The sequence below is a fragment of the Apus apus genome, chromosome 10 (genome assembly GCF_020740795.1).
Source record: "Apus apus isolate bApuApu2 chromosome 10, bApuApu2.pri.cur, whole genome shotgun sequence".
Lineage (NCBI taxonomy): Eukaryota > Metazoa > Chordata > Aves > Apodiformes > Apodidae > Apus > Apus apus.
The window spans coordinates 3,853,699-3,878,133 of NC_067291.1; the positions used below are offsets into that span (position 1 = coordinate 3,853,699).

General features: G+C 41.1%; 3 protein-coding genes across 7 annotated transcripts in view; 2 read left to right on the top strand and 1 right to left on the bottom strand.

The window, feature by feature from the left end:
• ACSBG1 (acyl-CoA synthetase bubblegum family member 1) overlaps nucleotides 1–9,293 on the top strand; it is a 33,596-nt gene extending 24,303 nt beyond the window's left edge. Inside the window, exons 8-15 of one of the 4 annotated variants that reach the window (XM_051628693.1) lie at nucleotides 1,506–1,682; nucleotides 2,193–2,374; nucleotides 2,760–2,993; nucleotides 3,575–3,792; nucleotides 6,749–6,888; nucleotides 7,846–8,092; nucleotides 8,772–8,876; nucleotides 9,176–9,293. In XM_051628693.1, the coding sequence (XP_051484653.1) occupies nucleotides 1,506–1,682; nucleotides 2,193–2,374; nucleotides 2,760–2,993; nucleotides 3,575–3,792; nucleotides 6,749–6,888; nucleotides 7,846–8,092; nucleotides 8,772–8,848 (1,275 nt within the window). In that variant the 3' untranslated portion in view covers nucleotides 8,849–8,876; nucleotides 9,176–9,293. Of the gene's footprint in view, nucleotides 1–1,505; nucleotides 1,683–2,192; nucleotides 2,375–2,759; nucleotides 2,994–3,574; nucleotides 3,793–6,748; nucleotides 6,889–7,845; nucleotides 8,093–8,771 lie in introns of all 4 variants that reach the window. The other 3 variants (XM_051628692.1, XM_051628694.1, XM_051628695.1) reach the window with 3 other exon arrangements.
• IDH3A (isocitrate dehydrogenase (NAD(+)) 3 catalytic subunit alpha) lies at nucleotides 9,040–24,095 on the bottom strand. The gene is made up of 11 exons (XM_051628699.1): nucleotides 23,978–24,095; nucleotides 21,810–21,872; nucleotides 20,035–20,118; nucleotides 18,601–18,715; nucleotides 17,834–18,021; nucleotides 17,031–17,164; nucleotides 16,309–16,411; nucleotides 16,166–16,230; nucleotides 14,142–14,226; nucleotides 13,493–13,645; nucleotides 9,040–11,637 (listed from the first exon to the last, which is right to left on the bottom strand). The coding sequence occupies exons 1-11, from the start codon at nucleotides 24,002–24,004 to the stop codon at nucleotides 11,554–11,556; spliced, it is 1,101 nt and encodes a 366-aa protein (XP_051484659.1). The 5' UTR covers nucleotides 24,005–24,095; the 3' UTR covers nucleotides 9,040–11,553.
• CIB2 (calcium and integrin binding family member 2) overlaps nucleotides 23,335–24,435 on the top strand; it is a 47,825-nt gene continuing 46,724 nt past the window's right edge. The window contains exon 1 of one of the 2 annotated variants that reach the window (XM_051628709.1): nucleotides 23,335–23,540. The gene's annotated coding sequence lies outside the window, so the exon portion shown is untranslated. The remainder of the gene's footprint in view (nucleotides 23,541–24,435) is intronic. The other variant, XM_051628708.1, reaches the window with a different exon arrangement.

Below are 24,435 nucleotides of genomic sequence, written 5' to 3' on the forward strand. Positions count from 1 at the left end.
TACAGTAGGAACTGGATGTAGAACACAGTGGACTTGATAGACAAAAACACTGATCTGATGTTGCAAATCCTGTGCTCTTCCATCTCAAAGGAATCTGGTGTCATTTCCATGTTAGCTGCCAAACTATTCTTGGCTACTGATCACAAACAGGCTATTTTTGACAAGTGGTGGAAAACATGCCTTGCCTGTAACTGTGTTGCTGCCTTCTTTAGTCAAAAGATGCTTGCCACTGTCCATGTGCAAAACCAGTGCTGTGTCAGTTGTACCTGCACCCACACAGACCTGCTGTGAGGCTGCCTGCATGGTGTGAGGCTTTGGAGGATAAGGAGGAAAACAATCGCTATAACCATATCTCAGAGACATCCCATTCTGCCTACTGTGTAAATCTCCCATAGCCACTTGTTCAGTGCTGTCATCTAAACGTGGAATGGACTGGCCTGACATCAACCTGGTGCTCCTTAGAAACCTTGCTTAAGAATCTGTTTCCTTGCACCAAATGTGCACTCCTACCTTCTAATTTATTACAAAGGAGAAGAGCTGGCAGGAGCATACAGTGATAACAGGTATTGCATGTGATTTGTGTCTCTTCCCTGCCTTCTTGAGTGATCTCATTTCTGTGTCCTGCCCTTCCCATTTTAGATCACAGACTCCTCTGAGAAAGAGCTGTTCCTTTTCTGTGTGTTTTGTAGGTTTTTTTACTGGACACATCTTTTCATCCCCTGATACCATCACATGTATCTATGAGTCTCTGACAACTATGTTCTCATAATGAGTATGGGCACATGCAGCATCTTTGAACTCGATCTTCTGACATACAGTGGGAATTAGGAAGAAGGGAGGGAAGCATCACACAACTTCACTAAGAAGTCATGCAGCAGATCTTAAAAAAATCACATAGGCAGTGCTGCTCGTGGGGTGATGGTGGAAGTGTCACCTCTGAACCACCATGGTGACAGTTGCTGTCTTCCTTGTTAGTGCTCAGCCAGGTGATGATAAATACAAGACAACTTGTTGCTGATACAAAACTGTCCTTTGAGCTCACTGATCACTGAATATTTATTGTTCTTTTTCAGCTTAACATACAGACACAGCACTGGTGAGAAGAGCCAGCTTGACAGAAAGTGTGCACTGTAGGAGAGCTGCAGAAGAAGGGGCACATGGGTTTACTTCTGGTCCATCCAGCCCATGTCTGTCCTGCTCAGTGTGCTGCTATAGTGTGGGCAGTTGGTAGCATTCATAGCCCAGTCAGGCAGCAGGAAGACTGCATTTACTTATGTTATCTGCAAGTCTCTGTTGCTGCTGAGTTCATCTTGCTTTTCACTTGAGTGTCTTCCAGGGAACTGACAGTCTGGTATGTTGTCAAAGGTTGCAGTGTCTTCAGCAGTTTCAGTGAGCACATGTTGTTCATAGTTACATTAGCAAAACATAAGGATCTTTAGTTTGTGTTAAAAGGAAAAAAAAACACCACCACCATACCTAATCTGTTTTATTATTTATTTATACAGATAACTTGGACATCAGCACATTGCAGCAGAGCAGGAGATATGCAACCTGCAGAGGTCCAACAGGAGTCTATAGTCAGTTATCTCCCACTCAGCCACATAGCTGCACAGATTTATGACCTGTGGACTGGAATCAAATGGGGAGAGCAAGTTTACTTTGCTGAGCCAGATGCTCTGAAGGTATATGTCTTGCATTGCACCTAAATAAGTTTCACTTCTTCCTCTTAGAAAAAATTCCAAGGAGAGAATATGGCTTTTGAAGAGGTGCAGAAAGTGAAGATTGTGAGTCCATTCCTATAAGAATTATGGAAAAAATAAAATCCATTGTGCTTGTTATCCAGTGCTCTAGGCTCCAAATGAAATGTTTAATGCAGATCCAGAAGCTTCTATTAAGGCAGAAGAATATGCATGTAAAGCAAAAGAAGTGTAAGCGATTTTTTGAGGAAAGGGAGGCAGCAGGAGCTAAACCACCCATGTGTTTTCTTTTCTTGTGTACATGCCTCCCCAGTGTGTCAAAGGTGGCACATGTTGGTGCATGTGTCTGAAGCAGGTTCAGCGGTTCTTTATGTCCTACCTGCTTAGTAATGTTCTACGTGTTGGCATTGCAAGGTGCAGGCTGCATCACCAAACCTCTCTATCACTGCTGTGGACCTTTTGCAATGGTTTGAAATGATTGAATGATTTTAACAGGGCAGCTTGATCGACACACTAAAGGAAGTGCAGCCAACATCTCACATGGGAGTTCCTCGAGTATGGGAGAAAATCATGGAGAAGTTAAAGGATGCCTCTGCTCAGTCAGGATTTATGAAGAAGAAAATGCTGTCCTGGGCTATGTCACTTAGCTTAGAGAGAAACCTAAACTGCTCAAGGAGGTATGTATTGTAATGAGTGAGTTTTCCATCAATCTGAAAGTAGCATCTGCTTGTAATAAACTATGTAGCATCAGTGAATCTCTACGTGGAAACAGTTTAAAGTTGGACTGGCAACACAACAAATATAATACAAGAGGAGACATGTAGTTAGCAATTAGAGTGGGCTGATCTTAAACACAGGTGACTGTTGAAAGTGCAATGGAAGAAACTGAATGGATGAAAAAAGGAGAAATATGTAGCTTGTTCTTACTGTTGTAATGTCTGTTAACACTAAAAATCAAATGGCAAATGTATCTCTGAAGAAAATTTGTGCCTGAATTTGTCTTGGAAATTTCCTAGGTTGCTCTGACTTGCTGTCTCCTGCTCTTGTGTGTTTTGTATTCAGCAGTGATTTAAAGCAGCTCTGGACAAGGTTAGCAGACTACTTAGTGCTTGCAAAAATACGGAATGCACTGGGGTTTTCTTGCTGTCAGAAGCACTTTTCTGGTGCTGCTCCTCTCAATACAGAAACACTGTATTTCTTCTTGGGTCTGAACATAACCCTGTATGAGGCCTATGGGATGAGTGAGACCACAGGCCCACATTGCCTCTCTGGGCCTTACAATTACAGGCAGCACAGGTAATTTGATTGTTTGGTTGTTTTGGTTTGGGGTTTTTTTTTATGGTATGTTCATTATATCTGTGAGAAGAGTATTTTCTAGGTTCAGCAAAGATCTTACTGCTTATTTCATTTTCTCTCAGTGCATTGGCACTCTGTTGTAAATTTGGGAAGCAGAATAACTTCCAGGTCAGGAGGCAGACACATTGCCCCCATAGCATGCCAGCCCGAGAGCACTGGAAGTGGCTCTGCAGGGTTATATGCAGAACACAGTGACTGAATCTGACATAGATCCTAGTCTTGGCCCAGGGTAGGGTCATTTCAAGTGCAAGACCTCAAACATAAAAGTGTTTTTATGCCTGGAGATACAGAGAGGGGGGGGGGAAAAAGCCAGGAAGCACAAGGCAGCCAAAAAGTGCTTGGATACTCTATATCTGCCCTAGTGAATTAATACTACATGGCTTTCAGGCAGTTACAGCAGGGTGTTATTTACAGTCACTAATATTTTATCAGTTCAGAGATTTGGTATGTTAGATGTCTGATCAATATTGTATTTAATGTTTCTGTGCTCCTTGTGTTTTTTTAATGCCCTTCTCCAATAGCTGTGGTAAACCAGCACCTGGCTGCAGGGTGAAATTGGTGGATGAAGATGTGGAAGGCAATGGAGAAATCTGTTTCTGGGGAAGGACTGTTTTCATGGGTTATTTAAATATGGAAGACAAAACAAAAGAAGCCTTTGATGAGGAGGGGTGGCTGCATTCTGGAGATTTAGGAAAACTAGACAAGGATGGCTTTCTCTATGTCACTGGAAGAATTAAAGGTAATAAGCAAAATCTTGCTCTATGTTTATGGTAACTGTTCAGTCAGCTGTCAGTTGTGACTCATCTAAATTAAGTGTCTTTCCCCTAATGCCAGCAGCATTGACCCAATAGGAAGATGAACTTGCCAATGAGGAAGCCACGGTGTGCCCTATTCAGGAAAGGTTCCCCTCTAGTCTGTAATAGGTGGAGATTATTCAGTTCCTGCAGTGAGGCTTTTAATCTCCTAGAACTTAAGTACAATTAGTCATATAAAATAATAATGCAGGTTTCATGTGTCTTCATTGATTCTAATGTTGTATTAAGCTGTCCAGTCTCCCTTTGAATCTTGCTAAATTGCCTTAATTTCACATTAGAATGTTTAGAGAGTAAGGAGAGACAACCCTCAGTCATATAAAAGTTGTGGCTGTGGGCCAGAGCCAGGTTCCTGGGGTGCCTTAGGTGATGTGTTTGCAGAGACTAGTGTAGAACCTTGAGAGCAGAAGGCAAAGCTGAAGCTATAAACCTAGGTATTACTACAGTACATGGCTTGAAGTCTAAAGTGGGTAAGGCTGTTCATTACTTACCTGGAATCTTTTATCACTCACCATCACAGCCAAGCCCAAAGAACTGCAGTGAATGCAGTTAAATCCAGCTGGCTGCTGGTCACAGGCTGAGAGGAGACCTTACTGCTCTCTATGACTACTTGAAAGAAGGTTGTAGTTAGGTGGGGATTGGTCTCTTGTCCCACAGAACCTGTGATAGGATGAGAGGAAATGGCCTCAAACTGTGCCAGGAGAGGTTCAAATCGGGTACTAGGAACAATTTCTTTACTGGAAGTGTGGTCAGGCACTGGAACAGGCTGCCTAGGGAGGTGGTGGAGTCACCATCCCTGGAGGTGTTCAAAAAACATGTGGAGGTGGCACTGCAGGGCATGGTTTAGTTGGCATGGTGGTGTTGGGTTGGTGGTTGGACTTGATGATCTTAGAGATCTTTTCCAACCTTAATGATTCTATGATAGATATTCAGAGAGTGGAACTGGTTGCAGTCGAGATGTAATGAAGAAGATTTAAAAACTGAGTAACTGTTGTCTTAGAATATACGATGAATCAGTAGGGAGAGAACATGGATCAGTGAATTTGTCATAGGATGACAGAGTGTCCTCTTAGGAATCAGGATTGAAGTAGGTACTATTAATAGCCTGCACCAAATGCAGCTATCTTGGTTTTAACTTGCTTTCTTGTCTGATTCATTTTCCTTTAGCATAGCAGTTAGCAATTCCTAGTCCCATTCTGTCATAACATTTGTGTTTCATTTGTATCTTCCTTGATGGCAGAACTAATAACAGTAACTCTAAATTACAGGACAGGTAGGCCATCTGGGATAAAATACCTGTCTGTCAGCTTTCATTAAGTTTTAAATCCAAGTCCAGCTAAAGTAAAATCTAATAGAAGGTAGCAAAGAAGCCTTTCTTCTAGTGACTGACACAGGACTTCTTCTTTTGGATCTGGGGGTCTTAAAAGTTTCAGGACCCATTAGCTGCAAAGCACAAAGATGCAGCTGGAGAAGTCCATACAGGGGGAGTATTTTTAGAAGTATGGAAGAAGTTTTTAGAACTATTATAGTTGACTGGATCAGCTGGGAAAAAGCCAACATCTCACACAATGAAAAACTAAGTGCCAGAGATATTTGTAGAGGCTCTAAGACAAAGGCAGAACTAAGGCAATGACTAAGGGTGAATGAAAGGGGGGGGGGGGGGAAAAAAAGACCTCTTGCAAGTTTGGATGCACAACTGACCTGGGTTTGTGTCTGTGGTTTGACAGAAGTCTCTGATTTTATAAACACTACTTGTGTTTCCTCACATCTGTGCAGTGTGTTGACCAGGGAGAGAAATAATTTTTCTAGTTGTGTGATGAGTGCCTGTTCCATACCAGAAGGTTGAATATAGACTGGAAGTTATTTCTAGTCATAGTTCTCGTGGGGCAGTAGAGGAGTAGAGATGCTAAGGCCCAAACCTGCTGAAAGGTGCTGTATTCCCTGGAGTGCATCTAAATTCAAGATTATCACTGACAGGGAATTAGGTCCCAGCACAATAATTAATACATGCAGTCAGCTGCTTTATTACACAAGGGACTGGTACACCATTTGTCTGCAGTTTTGCAATGCTGCAAAGACTATTCTTTGAGAACAGTTAGGAGTCACAGCAAGGAGTTGAAATTTACTTAGATAATACTCAAATTTGGAATAATTCAACTTAATAGCTGTATTACACTTCAGAATGAATGTACTCAAATAAAAATGCACCTTTCTTTAAAGGTATCAGTATGATTGTTTTCAAATCTGAAAAACACTTAAGATTCTAGTCTAGTGTTGTATTCCTCTCCTGTCAAAAGCAGAGCAGGAATCATTACTTTCACTCCAACCTTCCTCTCTTAGGTCTTTAATTGTCCCTCCTCACACTCCTCTCCCCCCCATGTTGCTTCCGTGTCTTTTCATGTAATTTTTATGGAGCCTTCCTGCAGTAGTAACTTGTTTTTGTCTGACCCCTCTTGGTGGCCTTAAGAATTTGTTTTAGTCATGTTGTTAACAACAAACTTGCTTTTTGGTGAGCTGTCAACAGCAAAATAGAGTGAAATCCCTGTGCTACTTTGGAAGAGATGATTGCTCACAGAAAAATTCTAGTTTATGCAACAGTACCCTGAGAATTTCTGACCTGTAACTTGGATTCTGTAAAAAATTATCTGGAGCAAATAAGTTATACTGAGGGAGATCTGAGAACTTGAGCACGTATTTGAAAAGTACTAGCCTTTTTCTTTTGAAAGTAATTAATAGGCTTTGTTCCCTTTGAAAACATTATATTTGAAAAAACCAACAAGTGTTATTTTTTATGTCAGAATAAGAAAAGTGGGTTAATCCAGATATCAACCTGGTGTTCAGTATGTGTTTGAATTCAACTAATAGCCTTTCTTTTTTGCCTAGACTTGATTATTACAGCTGGAGGTGAAAACGTGCCTCCAATTCCAATTGAAGATGCTGTTAAAAAAGAACTCCCAGTTGTTAGTAATGCTATGGTGATTGGAGATAAAAAGAAGTTTTTGTCAATGTTGCTGACCCTAAAGGTACACCAGTTTTAGTATTTATTTCAGTGAAAATATATACCTGCACCTAACTAAACAAGAAGAGAGTATATTAGTGGAGGGGGGAAAAAAGAAATGATAGCAACTACAGAACAAATCCTGATGGTCTTAACTTCTTGTGGGTATATGATCTGCTAAACATCTACATGTTTCCTGCTGTTTCTCCTACACATATAATAAAACCTATTTTTTTATTCAAATGCAAACTTTTAATTAAGAAACGTTGAGAGTGAGAAGTTTCTGTAACAGCACAAGAGTAGCTTTTATTCTTAGAGAGGAGCAAAGGCAACAAATGTTTCTGTTACGGGCAAAAACAGTTTCTAAGAGAAATACCTCTTTACAATTTGTTCTTTTCATACAACACAAGAAGGACAACTGTAGAACAAAATAATTAGTAGCTTGGCTGTGGCATATGCTGCAATTGAGAAATCTCTTTTTTCTAAAACAATTGCACTTCATGTTCTGTATTACATACATTACATAAACATCCCAAGCTGTTTACCTTTAGGACTGACACTCCCTATCTCCAGGTACAATACAATAGGGGTACTAATTTAAGAAGTTTAACTTCAAAGAATGCTTCTATTTTATGCTGTTTGCATTACCCCGTGGTTAGTCAAATAAATGATGAGCTAAGAGTTCCCCTGCAGCTGTGGAGTAATTGGGAAAATAAGGTAGAAATTCAAAGTCTATAGATGGACTTTATTGCCTGATTCATTGACATGTTTTAAGTCTGTTTGTGTCATCTGCATATAAGCCAAAAAACATTTGCATTTGGTAGCTAAGTAGAAAGACAAGCACTCTCATCTGTAGGTGTTTCTGCTTTTTAAGCCTTACAGAATGTTTGGGTGTTGATGCTGAGGGGGGGACCTGATCAGGGAAACATTTAATGCCTTCTAAGTGTCAGCATTTGATGATTGACTTCATTTGATATTTTAGAGTGTGCTGGACCCAGATACATCTGATCCCACCGACATTCTCACTGAGCAAGCAAGAGACTTCTGCCAGAAGACTGGCAGTAAAGCCACCAAAGTGTCAGAGATTGTAGCTACCAGAGACCAGGCAATCTACCAGGCCATTCAGGAGGGAATCAACAAAGTCAACATGAATGCTACTAACAGGGTTCATTGTATTCAAAAATGGATAGTCCTGCCAAGAGACTTTTCCATCTCTGGGGGAGAACTAGGTAAGATTTATTGAGTTATCCTGAATTACACACACAGCAAAGAGGCTACTGATCTCAAGAGTACTGAAAGTTTTGTGTGGCAAATTCTGGGTACGGCCACTAGAGGGAAAGGAGAAAAGGAGTTATGCAGAATGTGTTGAAAGAATACCAAAAAATGAGGTTTTGCTGGGTACGTATCTATCAGTCTGTGCTTATTTACATGAACAGCTCTCTAGTTAAATTTCAGATAGCTTTGGGCAATTAAACCATCATTTCTGGTTAGTTCCTTGTGCATTACAGTATTAATAGCTTTCAGTAAGTGATACTGAAGATTTGTCATTTAAATAAAGAGGAGCAAGACTGAAAACCTGACAGCAGTGTCCCAAACAGATTATCAGACCCTGAATAAATAGGGAATTGTTTAAAAGCTTTTGAAAACATCATCCTTTTAATTCATTTGAATGAAAAAAGTAGTAGGCAGTCATCCCTCTCTTATCTGCAGCTCCTTTTGAAGTCTTCACACTTCTGTGGAGGCAGTCTTACACACCATGCTTGCTTTTCACTTTTAGCAGGTATCTACACTTAGGGTGGGAGATGTTCTTCAGAACAAGCCCTTCAACAGTCTTAGGAACCAAAGCTCAAACTGACCAGGAGTTTTTTGTTTGTATTTCTGGTGTTGTGACTAACTCCCTCTTTCAAGGTCCGACAATGAAGTTAAAACGGCTCACTGTGCTGGAGAAATACAGACATGAAGTAGACTCCTTCTATGAAGAATAAGAAGTCTTCCATCCAGGCATTAAGATCTGTGAGCTAAAGAAAGTATTTCCTAAACAAAAGCATTAACAAAGATTTATGATTGTTTTGGTTTTGTAGTCTATTGAACTGAACCACTAGAAAACTGCCATGAGTTGTTCCTGATACTCACCTCATCATTTGTTCTCTTTTTACACAAACATCTACACAGTGTGTCCATTTTCTAATACTGGTTTTTACTTTATTACCTAATTAATGATTAAAAACATAACATATAAATGATTCCTCTAGACTGACACACAAAGATTTTTTTCTACAGTGAATTTTCTTTCTTTTTTTTTTGTTCTACAGAATGCTCCCTGTAGCTCATGATACATTTTGGTAGATCAGTAGTTAGCAGCACTGCTTAGTGAAAATGTGAAACCACTCCAGTGATAAAGGTAACAATTAAAAAATTTAAAAAATCAAAGGGGCTGTTTGTTTTTTTTCCCCTCCCACAGAACAGTTTCTCTTAGTTCACTAACACATCATTTCAGAACATGAAGACATTCCTCCTCTGTTGTTACAGTAGCTAGAGTTCAGACTTTTGTGAAAACAGCAGTTCATCACTTATTAAATCCATGTAGAAATAAGTATTACTATTTCTCCTAAAAACAAATAATCATAATAGTTGGGGGAATAGCTCCCCAAAGACAGAAAATAGGAAATACAGGTGCTTTCACATTCCAGTGCTTTAGAGCAGAAACTTAAAATTTTTCACAGCACTTTTTTTAAGCAAGAGTTTAGAAACAATGGTTGTCAAAGCATCTCTGCATGTTTCCATATTTACATTATAGTGGTTCTGACAAATCACAGCTGCGTTTCTTCTTCCCCTTTAAAATATAAATCATATTATGTGAAGAGCATACTTGACAGAAAGTTGTATAAAGGATTTGCTGTTAGTAAGTGATCTTTGGCAGAGGGTTATAATTTCTAGCACAAGCAGGCAGGCTGCAGCCACTGCTCTTGATGAAAACAATCATGCAGAACAGGATATCGTATCCATGAAAGTTCCATTACCAGTCTTAAGCATCTTATAGACTCTAGATTTGTTGGGAGTACCAGTGATCAGCTCAACACATAATAAAAGGTAGCAGCCTAGGATTATAAAAACAAGAGAAGCATTAGGACTTGGAAAAGTTTATTTTCCCCATTTTGTGCGTAATAGTAATCCAGGAGTTCTTTGACAGTATTAATCTGAAGGAAACAAGGAAGCAGGAGCTTGTGGAACACAGAAATGCTGCCCTATTCACCAAAGGCCAAATGCACAAGGAATAAGGCTCATTGTCCCTTCTCCAACATGTTGTTGGACTGTCTTAAAAAAGCTGGGATGCTTACTTCATAGAGTAACACTAGAAGTTATTACTCAACATTGATATTACTTCTGAAACAACCAGCCTAGACAGTCTTAATAGAACATAACTAAGTGGAGTAATATCTATTAATAGACTTAAGCTTTAAGAAGCCTGGTTCTGGCAGTAGGGCTAATCCTGTGCTATAGTCATGAATTTTAAAATACACATTTTCTTGTAAGGTGTACTAATGGAAGGATACCTTAAGACATACAGATCAGAATGACTCCTGACTATCTGTATGTGATGAAGATGGGAGAGAAAGAGTTGCTTTTGCACCCATTAGGCTTAGTAAGATGGGAAAAAATAGTCTCAGATTTCCTTGAATAGGGATGAAATGTATTTCTGGAACACAGGCACCAGAGCCAAACCTTCAATCTGTCTTAGTCCATTTAGGACTAGTTGCTTACATTCAGAGTTTCTAGAATAAAATTACTAGTCAATACATCAAGAAAGGCTGAACAGACTGTGTACAAAAGTACACCACAAAAAGCATTCTAGCAGAAGTCATGAAATATTTAGTATAAATTTGCAAAGTTAGTACTTTCCCAATATATGGTAGAAGTAATTTTGTGCAATTTACTCTCATTAGTACTCTGTTGTAAAGTCTGCTTCAGAGAGGAAAATTTTGAGGAATTATTTTGGTATATAGATTTGAAAAATAAATTTACTTAAACATTATTTCTCAGCCCTTCCTGGTTAATGGTTGTGGGCTTTTAAAAAAAATACACAAATAGATTAAATAGCTAGAATTTTGTATTTCTTCATTCTTGCCCTTGGAGGGCAAGGCTCTATTTGAATCACCAGAGTATGTAAAGTGTTTTTTTTCATTGCTTTTAACAAGAAATTGCTATTTTAAGTTATTTTATACCCGTTTCTGTTTATGAAGGTCCTCTTGTGCTACTGTTAGGCTGAAAATCTACCTTTTGAATTTCAGTAAGATCAATAAAGTAGGTTTTAACCATTAAGGTGCTTTTACATGTCACTAATTCTGTTACTGGTTTATTTGCATAATTTTTCTCTGTGGAAAGTAAAAACCTCTAGTTGCAATGGAAGATGTTAGACAGTTACAGTGGCAACAAAAGAATTCACTTACATAAAAATGTTCACCAGATAGAAATAAATAAATAAGACAAAAGCATTTCAAGTCTACTGAAAGCAGGCACAAGCATCATTTTGTAGCCACACGGACTGCATTTATTGATGGAGAGGCCCTAAAAAAAAAAAGTTTGCTGTCTTAAGAGACAAGCAAACTGTCTGCATCTGGATATCAGGTTGCACAGAATGTACTTGGTGTGATGTGTCCCTCTGGAGTTGTTCCAGGCAGGGAGAGCAGGTTCAGTCCGAGTCCCGTACCCGGCGGCAGATCTCCTCTGTGAATTCTGAGCACTTGGCATTGCCTCCCAAGTCTTTTGTCAAGACCTGAAAGAGTACAAAAATAACCTTACTATAAAATGTTTTATGAGGACAGTCTTTGCACAATTCTGTATGTTATATCTGATGTAGAAATACCAACTATGGGCGAGAAGGAATAAATCAGTTTGGAGTTTTTCCACATCTCGTCTAGCCTAAATCAGTAAGGACTGTGCAGGCTGAAGCAGCTAGAGAAAACCTGAGTATCCTCAAGTATTTTATCAGATTTGAACATGGTTTTGTCTTAATTCCAGGAAGAAAGTGCATTTGGCCAGAGCTCTCCAAAGTCTGTTTGCCATATAATGGTGTAATTAGTTGCCAGGTGTTTAAATCTCCAAAAAGAAGTTTGTCCTTCGGAAGTAAAATTCCTCTATGAAGGCTCAGCACAAAGGCAACTAATGGAGACATTCAGTAAGGTTGTTTGGGTTTGATTAGAAACCCCCACAGAAGAAGCACACACAGGTCTTAATGCTCCACATTAGCAGCTCTTTAAGTTTGCTGAGTTTAGAGATGGAAAAATGCAGAGTTAAAAGAAACTTCATCAAGTCCAGCATCTGCCTGGCAGCATGAAGATAGTAAAACCACACAAAAACCCCAAAAATTAGACAACACTGCTTGTCCAGCCTGGCTAGATTAAGGCAGTCTAGGAGCTAATTTAGTTTTCCCCAATTTAGTACACCCAGGTATCTTAATCAAAGGGCTGAGGGGAGGGAGAAAAGGGAGAAATTGCAAGCTTGAGAGGCAATCAAGGTTACTATTTTAGGATTTTGTCATTTGCATTATGCTTTTCTCAATTTAAAAAGTTTCTCTCAGTTTTGAGCATGTCATGATAACATTGTAAGTAACTAGTAAACAAGTAGCCATGTCACAAAAGTTGCACTGTTATCTTCCATAGAATTACTGACCTGCAGATGGAGGGTTTCATTTCCAGAGCAGTAAATGGGAACTTTACAGGAGCACCTCTTTATTCACTTTTAAGTTTAGATTTTTTTAAACTGGCTCCTATGCACAGTAAGATAGCTACAACAGACCACTTATGAAATGATGACAATTTTTGTTTAAGCATGCTTGTTACTTGATAATTACAAAGCAGCTGCTTATGCTCCTGCCCAAGATAACTGAACCAGCAAGGCTAACTGCTCATCTTCTTTATTGCAACTTTCAGGATCTTTCCAGCTTTGTTTTGAAAAGGTGGGCATCAAGGTAGATGAGTGAACCAATAATATTAAGGGCACAAATTGAAGTCAGGTTTCAGAGGATAAGCCCCCCCAGAATTTAAGTCTCCCATCTGGAGACACTGCCAAAGGAAAATCACATACAATTCTACGGGAAAAAGTAAATACTGGATAAAATCTGTCCAAAAAGAAGTGAAAGCAGTTAAGAGGATAAAAAGAAAATAATTGACCTGAAAAAACAGGCACAGGTGTATTACAGTCAGGACTGAAATCCTATAAATGAAGAGGATTATTAAGCCTGTGAAAGGCAAATGAGCGTCCTTCACTTCAGGATCCAGATTTAAATATATATGCTTTGTATGCAGGGTAAACTTCACAAGTGAAATACCACTAGTTACTTAAACCTCCAATTCCCTTCATGAAAAGTAGACATCTAGAAGTGGGTTTTAGAGTTCACGAAGCTGTGGACATGTAGAATGAGCATTACTGAGTCACAAGGAATGTTCCAGGCTGTAACTGAGCTCCTGAGCAGGGCAGATTGAATACCACCAAAGATGATAACTATCACAGGACAGCAGCACTGCTCATGCATCAAGCCAGCAGGCTACAGCCACTGTACTGCTGTTCATGTCTGCTGTCACAGAATAGGATTTTAGTTCACTGCATTTATTTGCACCCCCCCATATTACCTTTCCATCTTTAATGGTGTCAAAGCAAGCTGTCTCAATTTTTGTGGCATATTTGTGGAGTCCCATGTGACGCAGCATCATCACAGCACTCAGGAGAAGGGCAGTTGGATTTGCCATGTCTTTTCCTGCAATGTCTGGTGCTGTCCCATGAACCTAGAAATAAAAGAACCCATCTGTTAGGATGTCAATATGCTGATTAAAATGTCCTAGGCAATTCAAACATATGCAAGCAACCTGAAACAGGCATGAGCGTGTTAAAATAAGATTTGCATTTTAAAACAGGACTTCTTTTCACTGTGATACAGCTAGTGGAAAAGAGATAGGAAAGCCCAGAACAATTCTGTTCAAAGGCATCAGGAAGGGGGAACTAGGTCACCTAGTATCTCCCAATTGTGCCACTCAAGTTCTGTTTTCCAGAGGGTATTTATCTTACAAAAAAGAGGGAAAACAAACTGTCGGTAAAAGGACACGCAAAAAACTATGAGTAATATATCCTTTAACTACTCCCTCTGGGTAAAGCTTCAGCATCTTCACACTAAAAAATAGTTCTAAGGAGAACTTGGTTCCATGACAGCCACAGTGTTCCTCGTGGAAAAGTTTCTGGTTACAAAGTAATGATTCCTACTAAAGCTTGCATTAGAAGACTCACCGATTCAAAAATTGCAACTCCATTAGCACCGATATTTCCACTTGGTGTTACTCCAAGACCCCCAATCAGTCCAGCACACAAGTCACTGAAAAAAACAAACCCCAAAAGAAAACCTCACAAGTTTTGCCTCTCTGCAAGATATTAAAATATTTCTGTTTCTCTTTTTATTACAACAGTAACTTATTTTATATACCCACACTGTCTGAGAATAATACTGGGAAAGAACAGATGTTGCTTGCCACTTGTACTAGATTGGAGCATTTGAAAATTTGTAGAACTACTAGCAGGAGACAATTTAATAAAGGAAAGTGAACATGAAATTCCAAATACTACAATAAAGCTGATTAAGACATAGGCACAACAAAGGGTACTCAATGTATGAAATACCTGTGCAAGTCTCAAAAAGTAGCAAGAATGATAATGTACAGTTCCCTGAAAGTATCCAGAGGCCACAGAACTACTTTTCCTGTGTCATGTCCTTCTAAAAAATGTGAAAGAATTTTGCTTGGGAAGATGAATTACTAGCAGTTCTAAAGTTTATTGCATGTAGCTTAAGGAACATGTTCCAGGTGACCCCAGACCAGCTTTCCCCCTCTCTTTACTGAGCAGCCCCTAATTAACATGGGGAAAAACAAACCAACTGTGACTATAGTCACCATACTCCACCCTCAAAGCTGAACACACTGGTAAACAAAGCTCCTAAAAATTTGCTATTTTAGTGTACTGTTTTATTCTCTACAACTTAGTTAATCAAGGATGAACAAGCAGAAAAGTCTGGGTGACCCTGCAGAACAGTATTTTATGTTCAAGCTAAAATAAACCAATTAGCTTTAGTTGCATAGTCTGGGGAAAAACATGGATACAGTTTACATTTCTCACTGTAGGTATTTAAAGCTTCAAGATAAGAGATTTCCTTCTGTACTTGTTCAGGCCAAAAAACCTGTTTGGCATTATGTTCACCATTTAAAAAAGCTCTGTGAGTGAAACCTTCCCCAGTGTTAAAATTGGGGATACTGAACCAGGTAAAGTGAATTTAAATAGTACTGATGATGGGACTCATCTGATTTGGTTTCTTTTAGCTGACAGCCTAACAGCTGCTGTGAGGGCCCTGTGGACTCCTCTGCCAATGCAGAAAGCAACAAGGGCTCTGACTTGCCTTAGAGGTTACAGCCAGCCTTATCAGGGAGGGAGAGCCATTTTAAGAGCAGCTCAACAAGCATTTCTTCTTATACGTAAGTCACCTTTACTTTATTATCTGTACAAAACCAGGAGATGGATTCTAAGATGCAAATAATCATTGAACTATTAAATAAATTCTGATTCCAGCTATTTTATCAGTCTCTCCTCAGTGGTGCAAGAAGAAGCCATGTTATGTTATACACTTAAGAGTTCAGATTAAGGTACTTAATTTTACATGCAGTATTTAATTGAGTTTACACTCAAACATTTTACAGAATGGAAAATGGATGCTCATGGATTTCAAGACATCAGGTACCTCTAGGATTAGTGTTATTCAAATACAAAATGTTATTTGAAGGAAAGGAAAAACAACACATAAAGCAGGAGCTGGAAGGATATTCAGAGGTCATATATTTTTTTTCCTTCAGTGTCTGTACAGAATCATTGAACTGTGTGGTTAGCTTGCTGTAAACACCATGGCCCCACAGCCATCTTACACCATCTGTTTTAGTGCTTAAGATCAGGAAGTTTTTCTCCAATATCTAACTAAGCATTCTTTATTACAATTTAAGCTGTTAAATTCTTCACATATTGGGAGAAATTTCTTTTCTGCCCCGTTTTTTTTTCCCAATAAGAAGCACATTCTCTACATACAGTCCCTCCCAACAATATATTAATAATTTAATAATACCATCCTTTCTTCCCATTTAAAGCCTGATTTATAAAGTTTTAAACTCTTGGATGCATAAAATCATCACCCATCTGGCTAGCATATAACCTGACAAGCTGTCTGGAAAGGAACAGTATTTTACATGTTGGGTTAGTTTGAATTAAGATTTCCATACCTGAGGATGTCACCATACAAGTTTGGCATAACAAGCACATCAAATTGTGATGGGTCTTGAACCATCTAGAAAGAAGTATATTTTCATTATGGTTAAGAATTTAAATTAAAAAATAACCACAATTAAAACACAGAAATACTCACATTCAGACACACTGTATCCAGATACATTTCATTAAATTTAATATCTTTACAATTTTCTGCTGCCTCCCTGCATTTTCTCAAGAAAAGCCCATCAGACATTCTCCTGCAATTAAATAAGCACGAGGATATTGCAGTTATTGTAAGTAAGCAATACTGAAGATAAAGAAAACTGCATGCAACAGAGGATTACTAAAAGTATTAGAGTGCAATAACTTCATTTGTGACCAGTTATCCCGCACGTTAAATATAAATAATATTTTTAATATATTACAGGCAGAGCAGTTATGCCTTTCACATTTTCTCCTAGAATATGTTTGTTTCAGTAGTTTACCAGGCATACATTAATTCTCAGGCTTACTGAGTGTGTAAAGGTGGTGTCACATAATGCCACGTGTTCTGACTCAGCTCAGTGCTAGGTAGCTTGGAAGCTGTAAAAGATGCTAGCCATTTTCATCCTCACTTATACAATTCATTTTCCTGTTTAAGACTATTTTTAAACTAAGAGCTTTGCAAGGAAAATCACAGGATTACTACAAACTTGCCAATAAAAACATTAGTATGTAATTATGACAGCCCTATCAGTACATGGTCAGTACTGCCCATTTTACTTACTCCCAAGAGCATCCACACAATTTACATGCTTGAGGATGATTTCAAAAGTTACTAATGATTAAATGCCCATTACTATTTGTTGCTCTTCTCCAAAAGAGGCGTCAACATACATAATATTTGCCTTGTGCACAGCAGTAACGTGGCTTCTCTGGTTGTTTCTGGCATACTCAAAAGCAAACTCCGCAATCCGCTTGCTCGCTTCCTCTGTGATCAGCTTGATGCTCTGCACAACACCTTCAACAATCTGAAAGACAGTAGTTGCATTGGTAGGAGAAGTGCAAGCTCATTTTCCAAGTCACTAGTATGAATGGAACAAAGTAGTACAACTCTGAGTCAGGCAGTCATGGCAATGCATTGCTTAATAAAGCAACCAGGCTGGTGAAGGGACTAGAGGCAAAGTCTTATGGGGAGAGACTGAGGGAGAAGGGGGTGTTAAGCTGCAGAAGAGACTCAGAGGGGACTTTTATCAGTCTCTACAACTACCTGAAGAGAGGTTGTAGTCAGGTGGGGGTTGGGCTTTTCTCCTAGGCAACCAGTGAATGGTCTGAAGCTTCACCAGGGGAAGTTTGCATTGGATATTGGGAAGCACTTCCTCATGGAGAGGGTGATTAGACATTGAAATGGACTGCCCAGGGAAGTGGTGGAGTCACCATCCCTGGAGGTGTTTAAGGAAAGACTGGACGTGGCATTTAGTGCCATAGTCTAGATGTGGTGGTGTCAGGTCATAGGCTGGACTTGATGATCTCAGAGGGCTTTTCCAGCCTCAATAATTCTGTGATTCTATGATAAAAAAAGTAACTTTTTAATGGGTAGAAAACTACCACCACCCAACCCCTTAGTACTAGGCCTCCGAGATGGGCCAAGTTACCATTCCAGGAAACCCAGCACAAACACACCACTGCCAGCAACATACCACGTGCTCAATCCCACTGTATTCCCCTTCCGTGTTCTCCCGGATGGTGACGATGTTCACGTCTGTGTAGGGGGTCTTGTAGCCTTCGATCGACACGCACGGGCGCACGTTCGCGTACAGGTCGAAGGTTTTCCGCAGCAGCAGATTCATGGAGGGGTGCCCTGCAGCAATTGGAGTCTTCAAAGGCCCTGGAAAACAGGAAGAAAAACAATGGGGAGGGGGGGAAATTAAAAAAAACCCACAAGAATGACTGAGAAGATAAACCTCTCCATGAATTTTAGAGGTGAAACTCTAGGTAAAGTGGTTCTCTTACACAGCATCTCCAAATTCCTAGTCAACCCTTAGGCTGAAATGCCCTGGGAATTCTGTGCTATCAAGAGTGCTACACAGTGATACAGGCCCAGTTGTGACCCTTATATGGAATAGGAGTTTTTACAAAAGGTTTTCACTAAAAACAACATTTAAAAGCTACTATTAGCAATATAGTTAGCACATACTATGGAATATCAACTGGACTAGAAAGGCATTCTCCATAGAGTCCAAAGGTTGGTCTGTAATAATACCTGCCTTTAACATCATTCCTAGAATATCTATGGAAGTTATGGCTTTGAAAGGAAGGACTGATTAAAGATTACAGAAGACTACTTGACAGGCTGTCCCCTGTAATTAGCCATTTTATTGTGCTACAGATGAAGGACTTTAGCTCTAAATCAGACTCACACTAAGAACAACAGTGTGTAGTATCTTTGTATTAACCCCTGAAGTACCTTTTAATCCCATTTTGTTTTTATCCATGGATTCTTTGGCATCTGGAGGTATCATCCACTTCCCTCCTGGTCCCTGGATAGCTGTAACATTCCTCTCTTCCCACTGAATAGGAGCCTAAACACATTTAATCTGTGTTAACTTAGATGTCATCACTTTTTGCTTTCAAGCTTTATCTTCCCTTTCACAAAAAGGTGCACAAGAAATTTTGACCAGACCTTCCTAAACAATTGATCTCTGGTGACTGAGAGCAAGCGTGAGATGTTTAAACTCAAATATTTTTTTAAAATGTAGTTAAGTGAAAATAAAATAATTTGAGCATCATCATAAACATGAATACCATAAGATGCCTCCTGAGTTGTCACACACAGAGAAATCATTAGCATTGCAATATAAACACTGCTTCTTTCAAGCTCTTAAAGCTGTTGAGCTCTTTGTATACAACAGACAACACATTTGAAAACTGAATTCCTTGAGAGCTCATCATCCATACTGCCTGGAAGACAACACAGATACGTATCTGTTATCTAACTGAAAATTTGCAAGTACTCCACATTGCTTCCTGAATTTGCATTCACAGCAAAAATCTTCTTATGTGACAGTTTCCTATGCATCCCTTTAATCAGGAAGGAGCTTCATAAACAAACAGAACCAATCTTAAGTGTAATATCCTAGAGAATCCCCCTTGGAACAAACATCTGATTCAATATTGCAAACATGCACTCACACACAAACTTAGGTTTTACTACTCCACACCTCCTGCTTGACTCCCCAGAAACAACCAAAACTATTCTAAGGTTTTCATATATAATTGAAGAGAGCTTCACGTTTTTCAAATCTCAGTTGGATAGTTGTATTACAGAGGGAAAACACCTTCGTGCTGTTACTGATGTGGAACAACTTAACAGGCATCTTTCCTCAAGAGCTCTATTTCCTTTCAAGAAAACAAGACAAATTCTGGTGCAGTTCCTCAGATAGGCAGTAAAACAGTTCTTGGATATATTTAGTTTTTGTATCATTTAAGTGAATGTGTCTGGCAGTGCAGCAGTTTGATCTCCACAAATAAGCCAGGCCTTTTACACACTCTTCTTGTCTGCACTGGAAGTCACAATGAAAGAACTTCTGTCAGTTGCTCTGGACTGCAACACCAACAAGGTGACTCCACATGATATACTGAGTTCATATTTCCAAAAATTAAACACAGCATTTGTTCTCAACTCTCTACTCCTCTGCCAGCTAACCAGTTTCAAATCCTGCCTTGATATTGCAGTCCTATCTCTTCTAAGCTGAAGCTTCCACCTCTTTCTACTGCCAACAAGTCTGAACAGCTTAAACATGACTTGATCTTTTGGAAGTTGAAAATATTTTTAATATGACTAGTTAATACTTGCTGTAGTTAAACTTGCAATGCTTACAGCAAGACAAATCTGACTTACTTTGGCAGCATCAAAGATCTTCACAACAGCAGCAGAAATCTCAGGTCCAATGCCATCTCCTGGGATTAAAGTTACTGTTTGTACCTGGGTAGAAAAATATCAGTAGTACAACAAATGGATGCTTGTTTTCTACATAGAAAACGTTCTCAGGTGCTGTAGGAACCAAGTAACTACCAGAAAATCAGTGTTCAGTTACTATTTACTCACTATGAAGAACAGTAGTAGTGACAGAAGCAGTAATCACTAACTTCCTTTCAAAGGGACTGTGCAAACATTTTGAGAGCATTGTTTAAAAATCTGCCTACTATCTATTCCTGTTTCAAAACACAGAAGGTTAACCTGAAAGGCAGGTTCATGCTCAGTGTTCCTTGAAATGAAAGATCTCAGCATGCTTGCTTCTTGAAATTTGGAGAGAAGATTAATATCACCTACCTTTAGTCTCCAATATCATAAACTTGTTGCATAGTATTGATATATGCTAGAAAAGATTAAATTTATGAAAAACTCCATTCACCTGAACTTACACCTAAACTTCTTAAGTGACTTCCTAAAAACCTCAGACCCATTTTTAACAATACCAAGTTATTTTCCTCCCATAATGTTCTCAGTCTTGTTTCTTTTATCATCATCAGATTAAATACATTGGACAGCCCAGACTCCCTGAATAACAGGGGAAGAAAGTAATCTGCTTTGATTAAAAAAAAAAAACCAGTTATGCACACTATTGTAATCAAACATGCCCCAGCTCTTTTTTTTGTTTTATTTAAAACATGCCAGTGGTTTTGTAAGGGCTCACTATTGCCTACAAGAAAGGCAGCTCAGACACAGCATTATTTGCAAAATCCCAATTAGAATCAACTCACAAGATATGTTTTGCTCTCCACGTAAAATATTTAGATGTTATATATCTATTGAGTGATTTTTTAATATGTTTGAGCCAAAGAAATTCACTGTGCACAACAAAAGAAGCAGAGCTTCAGGTGACAGAACACTGCTGTTGAGCAAGCACATCACTGATGGAATGCCTCCAGATCAGTTTTGTGCTGTCACAGCACAGCAGGACTCCACCTGAGCCAGAGTTGTGGTATAAACACAACCACAGGTGCCTCACCTTCTGAACCTGACACTGTGTAAGATAGGAGCCACCCTTCAGTTTCTTTTCTAGCTGTTCCACCAAACTTATAATTAAAAGCCACAATTCCTCTTTAAGTCCTCCTTAAGGGTACATGCAGTGGTGCTGAGCCCTGCTTCTCCCTAAGCACTTTTCAAGGCTGAAAAAAAGGCCTTTGGGCACTTCAAACCCATACACATGAAGAAGGTAAAACACCTACAAGGAAATACACAGTGTCTAAAATACTTTAAAGAAGGCTTTGGAAAGGCAGAACTTCAGATGCAAGGTATTCTAAATGCAATAAAGTAAATCTAGTGCTTAGAAGAAAATCTGCAAAATAGAATGAGAAGCTTTTCAACAATTTTTCTGCTGTGCCCAATATTTGCCCATTTCCAGGTGAGTTCCACAGGACTGGCTTATGTCCATATTTTGTGAGAAGTTTTCATGCCACTTCTGTCTTTTGCTAAAGCCTTTTGTATCAGCACTTAGGCTTTAATCTGCAAAGACAGCGAATAACCAATATACATCCACCACGGTATTAAGAGCATGTATGTCCAGTTATTGAGGCCACTGGAATTAAAAATAATAACAGCAACCTTAGAAATTTCTGAATCCCTTTCTTGAGAAACTTCTTAAAAGAAAAAAATGGAACTATTATACTCACAGCATTACTAAAACTTCTGGTCACCTGTTTTTGGTTTTTGAAAGCACCTAGCAATCGAGAAACCTGCAAGAACAGAAAACACAGAGATGCCATTTTACCACACCAACAGGATTTTTAGAAGTTAATATTGCAGCTTTAACTTTCCTATCTTGAACTGGTAGAAAAATCAGAGTGAAACAAGAGTAACTAACGCCTTGACAAGCTGCTCCCAAGCACTCTGTGCACTGGCAGCTCATGTTGATATTCTTAGCAGGAGGTAAAGCCAGGACAGGGAGGCCTTGCAGGGTGCCACCCTGTCCTGCCTTGCCTGGGGTAAGGGGAAGTTACTGCACCAACACCCGAGTCCTTACTGCTGCACTTCTGAAATAAGGTCCTAGTAATTCTAAGTAGATGATATGCTGAGGATTAAGATTCATGGAAAGCAAAGTGAAAAAGCAAACACTTTCACCAACAGCTGGGTGGACAGTATCTTAGGTCATGTTTCCAAAACTACTTGCCATTAGTGCCACTTCTTCCAGTCCAACTGTGGTGAATTTTATTCCTCCACCTTTTATACCTGCAGGTTTTATAGTGTTGCCTTCTGAGTATCTAACTGTTTTTAAAAAGAATAAATGAAGTGCATGCTAAAGACAGAATTCACCATAGCAATAAGTCTACACAGCACAGCCATGGACTCACACTTTCTAACATCTGAACATTCCAAAATGGCATTAAGCTTCAGCACTGGGATGATACCTCAGCTTAAGCTCTTGCCTAGGTGAGCACCAGGGACAAAATCCCCTGTCACATCAGTGCTGATAACTGCAGAAAGACCTCAGCCTCCCAGCCTTGTCCTCCTTTCTAGGACTTTTCATGCCTTTGTGACTCAAGAGTCAGAAAACTTGTAAGTGCAAACAGATGTACACTACTTCATTCCTACCACAGTCATGGACACTGTCTGCAGCTCTCAGGCACACGGTGTGATTCTTGGGGTGCCCTACACAGGGACAGGAGTTGGACTCTATAATCCTGACAGGTCCCTTCCAACTCAGCATGTTCTATGATCATATTTGACCATTTGTGTTCCCTTCCTGTCCAATTTGTGTTCATTAGCCCTGTCTTTACTGACCTGCTGGATGGCAAAAGGGACAAACCATGCTGGCACAACAGAATTCTCATGTATTGTGACAAACGCTGTGGGAGAAGTAACTTAAGCTAGAATTCATAAATTCTTCTAAATGAATTATTCTAAACAAACCCCAACATGTACCAGATCACTGCAACGGGCAGGCAGTGTTCACCATAGCAAGCCATTTATTTGCGGCACAAGCAGTAAATGAAAAGGTGGGATTTACACCAGTGCAACTGCCCTCGTGGCAGTTCCCAGAGTCAGGATTCACATTCCAGAGCAGCCCTGGAAAGGGAACAGCCTGTCTTGGCACATGACACTTCAGCTGAACATCTGTAACAGCAGCAGAGAATCGGGATGAGCGAAACAGCTCCGTTCTGACCCCAAAGGCGTGTGCCGCGGTTACCTCCTGACAGTTCTTCCAGGTCTTAGCGGGGCTGGGAAGCGGGGCCTCCGCAGGGACTGAGCCCCCGACAGGCTCTGACGAGCAGCTGCACAAGAAATGTCGCTCAGGCGGGCAAGAGGGTGACAGCCGCGGGGACAGCGTAAATCCCGGAGGGCAGAAAGCGGCCAGGAAGCCATCGGAGAGAGGCCCGCCCGCCGCTGCGCGCCCGGAACGCTCCGTAAGGACCGACCCGGCGGGCTCTTTTCGGGAAGGGTGTTTGTAGCCTTCCCTGCCGGCACCCGGGGGACCCGGGATGGGGGTCCCCGCCGGGCGGGCATCCCCCGCTGCCGCCCGCGGCCGCTCCCCCCGGCCGGCCGGGCCCGCGCCGTGACCTCTACGGCGCGACCTCCCGGCCGGGCCCCCCCGGGAGCCCGCGGGCAGCAGCAGCTGTTGCAGTAACGGCCCCTGCCCACCGCCAGCCCGGGACAGCGGGCACAGAGCGCCCCCCGCGGGGCCGCCCCTCGGCCCCGAGCCCCTCGGAGCGCTGCCGGAGCCCGGCGGCACCGCGACCTTGCCGAGGGCGGCTGGCCCCCCGCGGCCGCGCCGCCGAGCCGCCGCCGAGCCGCCAAGGTCACAGGCGCGGCCCGGGGAAGGGGCTTGTCCCGCCTCGCTTACCGTAGGGATCCACGCGGCCGCAGCCATGATGCTCCCGGCGGCTCCCGAGGCCCCGCAGCGCCCGCGCCCGCCTCAGACCGGAACCGGCGCGCGTGCGGCGGCAGCAGCAGCAGCAGCAGCAGCAGGCCCCGCCCCGCCCCGCGCGTGAGCCCCGCCCCGCGCCGCGCGTGAGCCCCGCCCCAGGCGGCCGCTGCTGTGGTGGCGCTGAGGGGATGGGGGGGGAACTCTGAGGAGATGAGGGTGTTAGTGCTGAGGGGAATGAGAGGGGTAGCGCTGAGGGGATGGGGGTGTTGGTAGTGCCGAGGGGATGGGGGTGTTGGTAGTGCCGAGGGGATGGGGGTGTTAGTGCCGAGGGGATGGGGGGGTTAGTGCCGAGGGGATGGGGGGGTTAGTGCCGAGGGGATGGGGGGGTTAGTGCCGAGGGGATGGGGGGTAGCTCTGGTCCCTCAGCTGCCGCC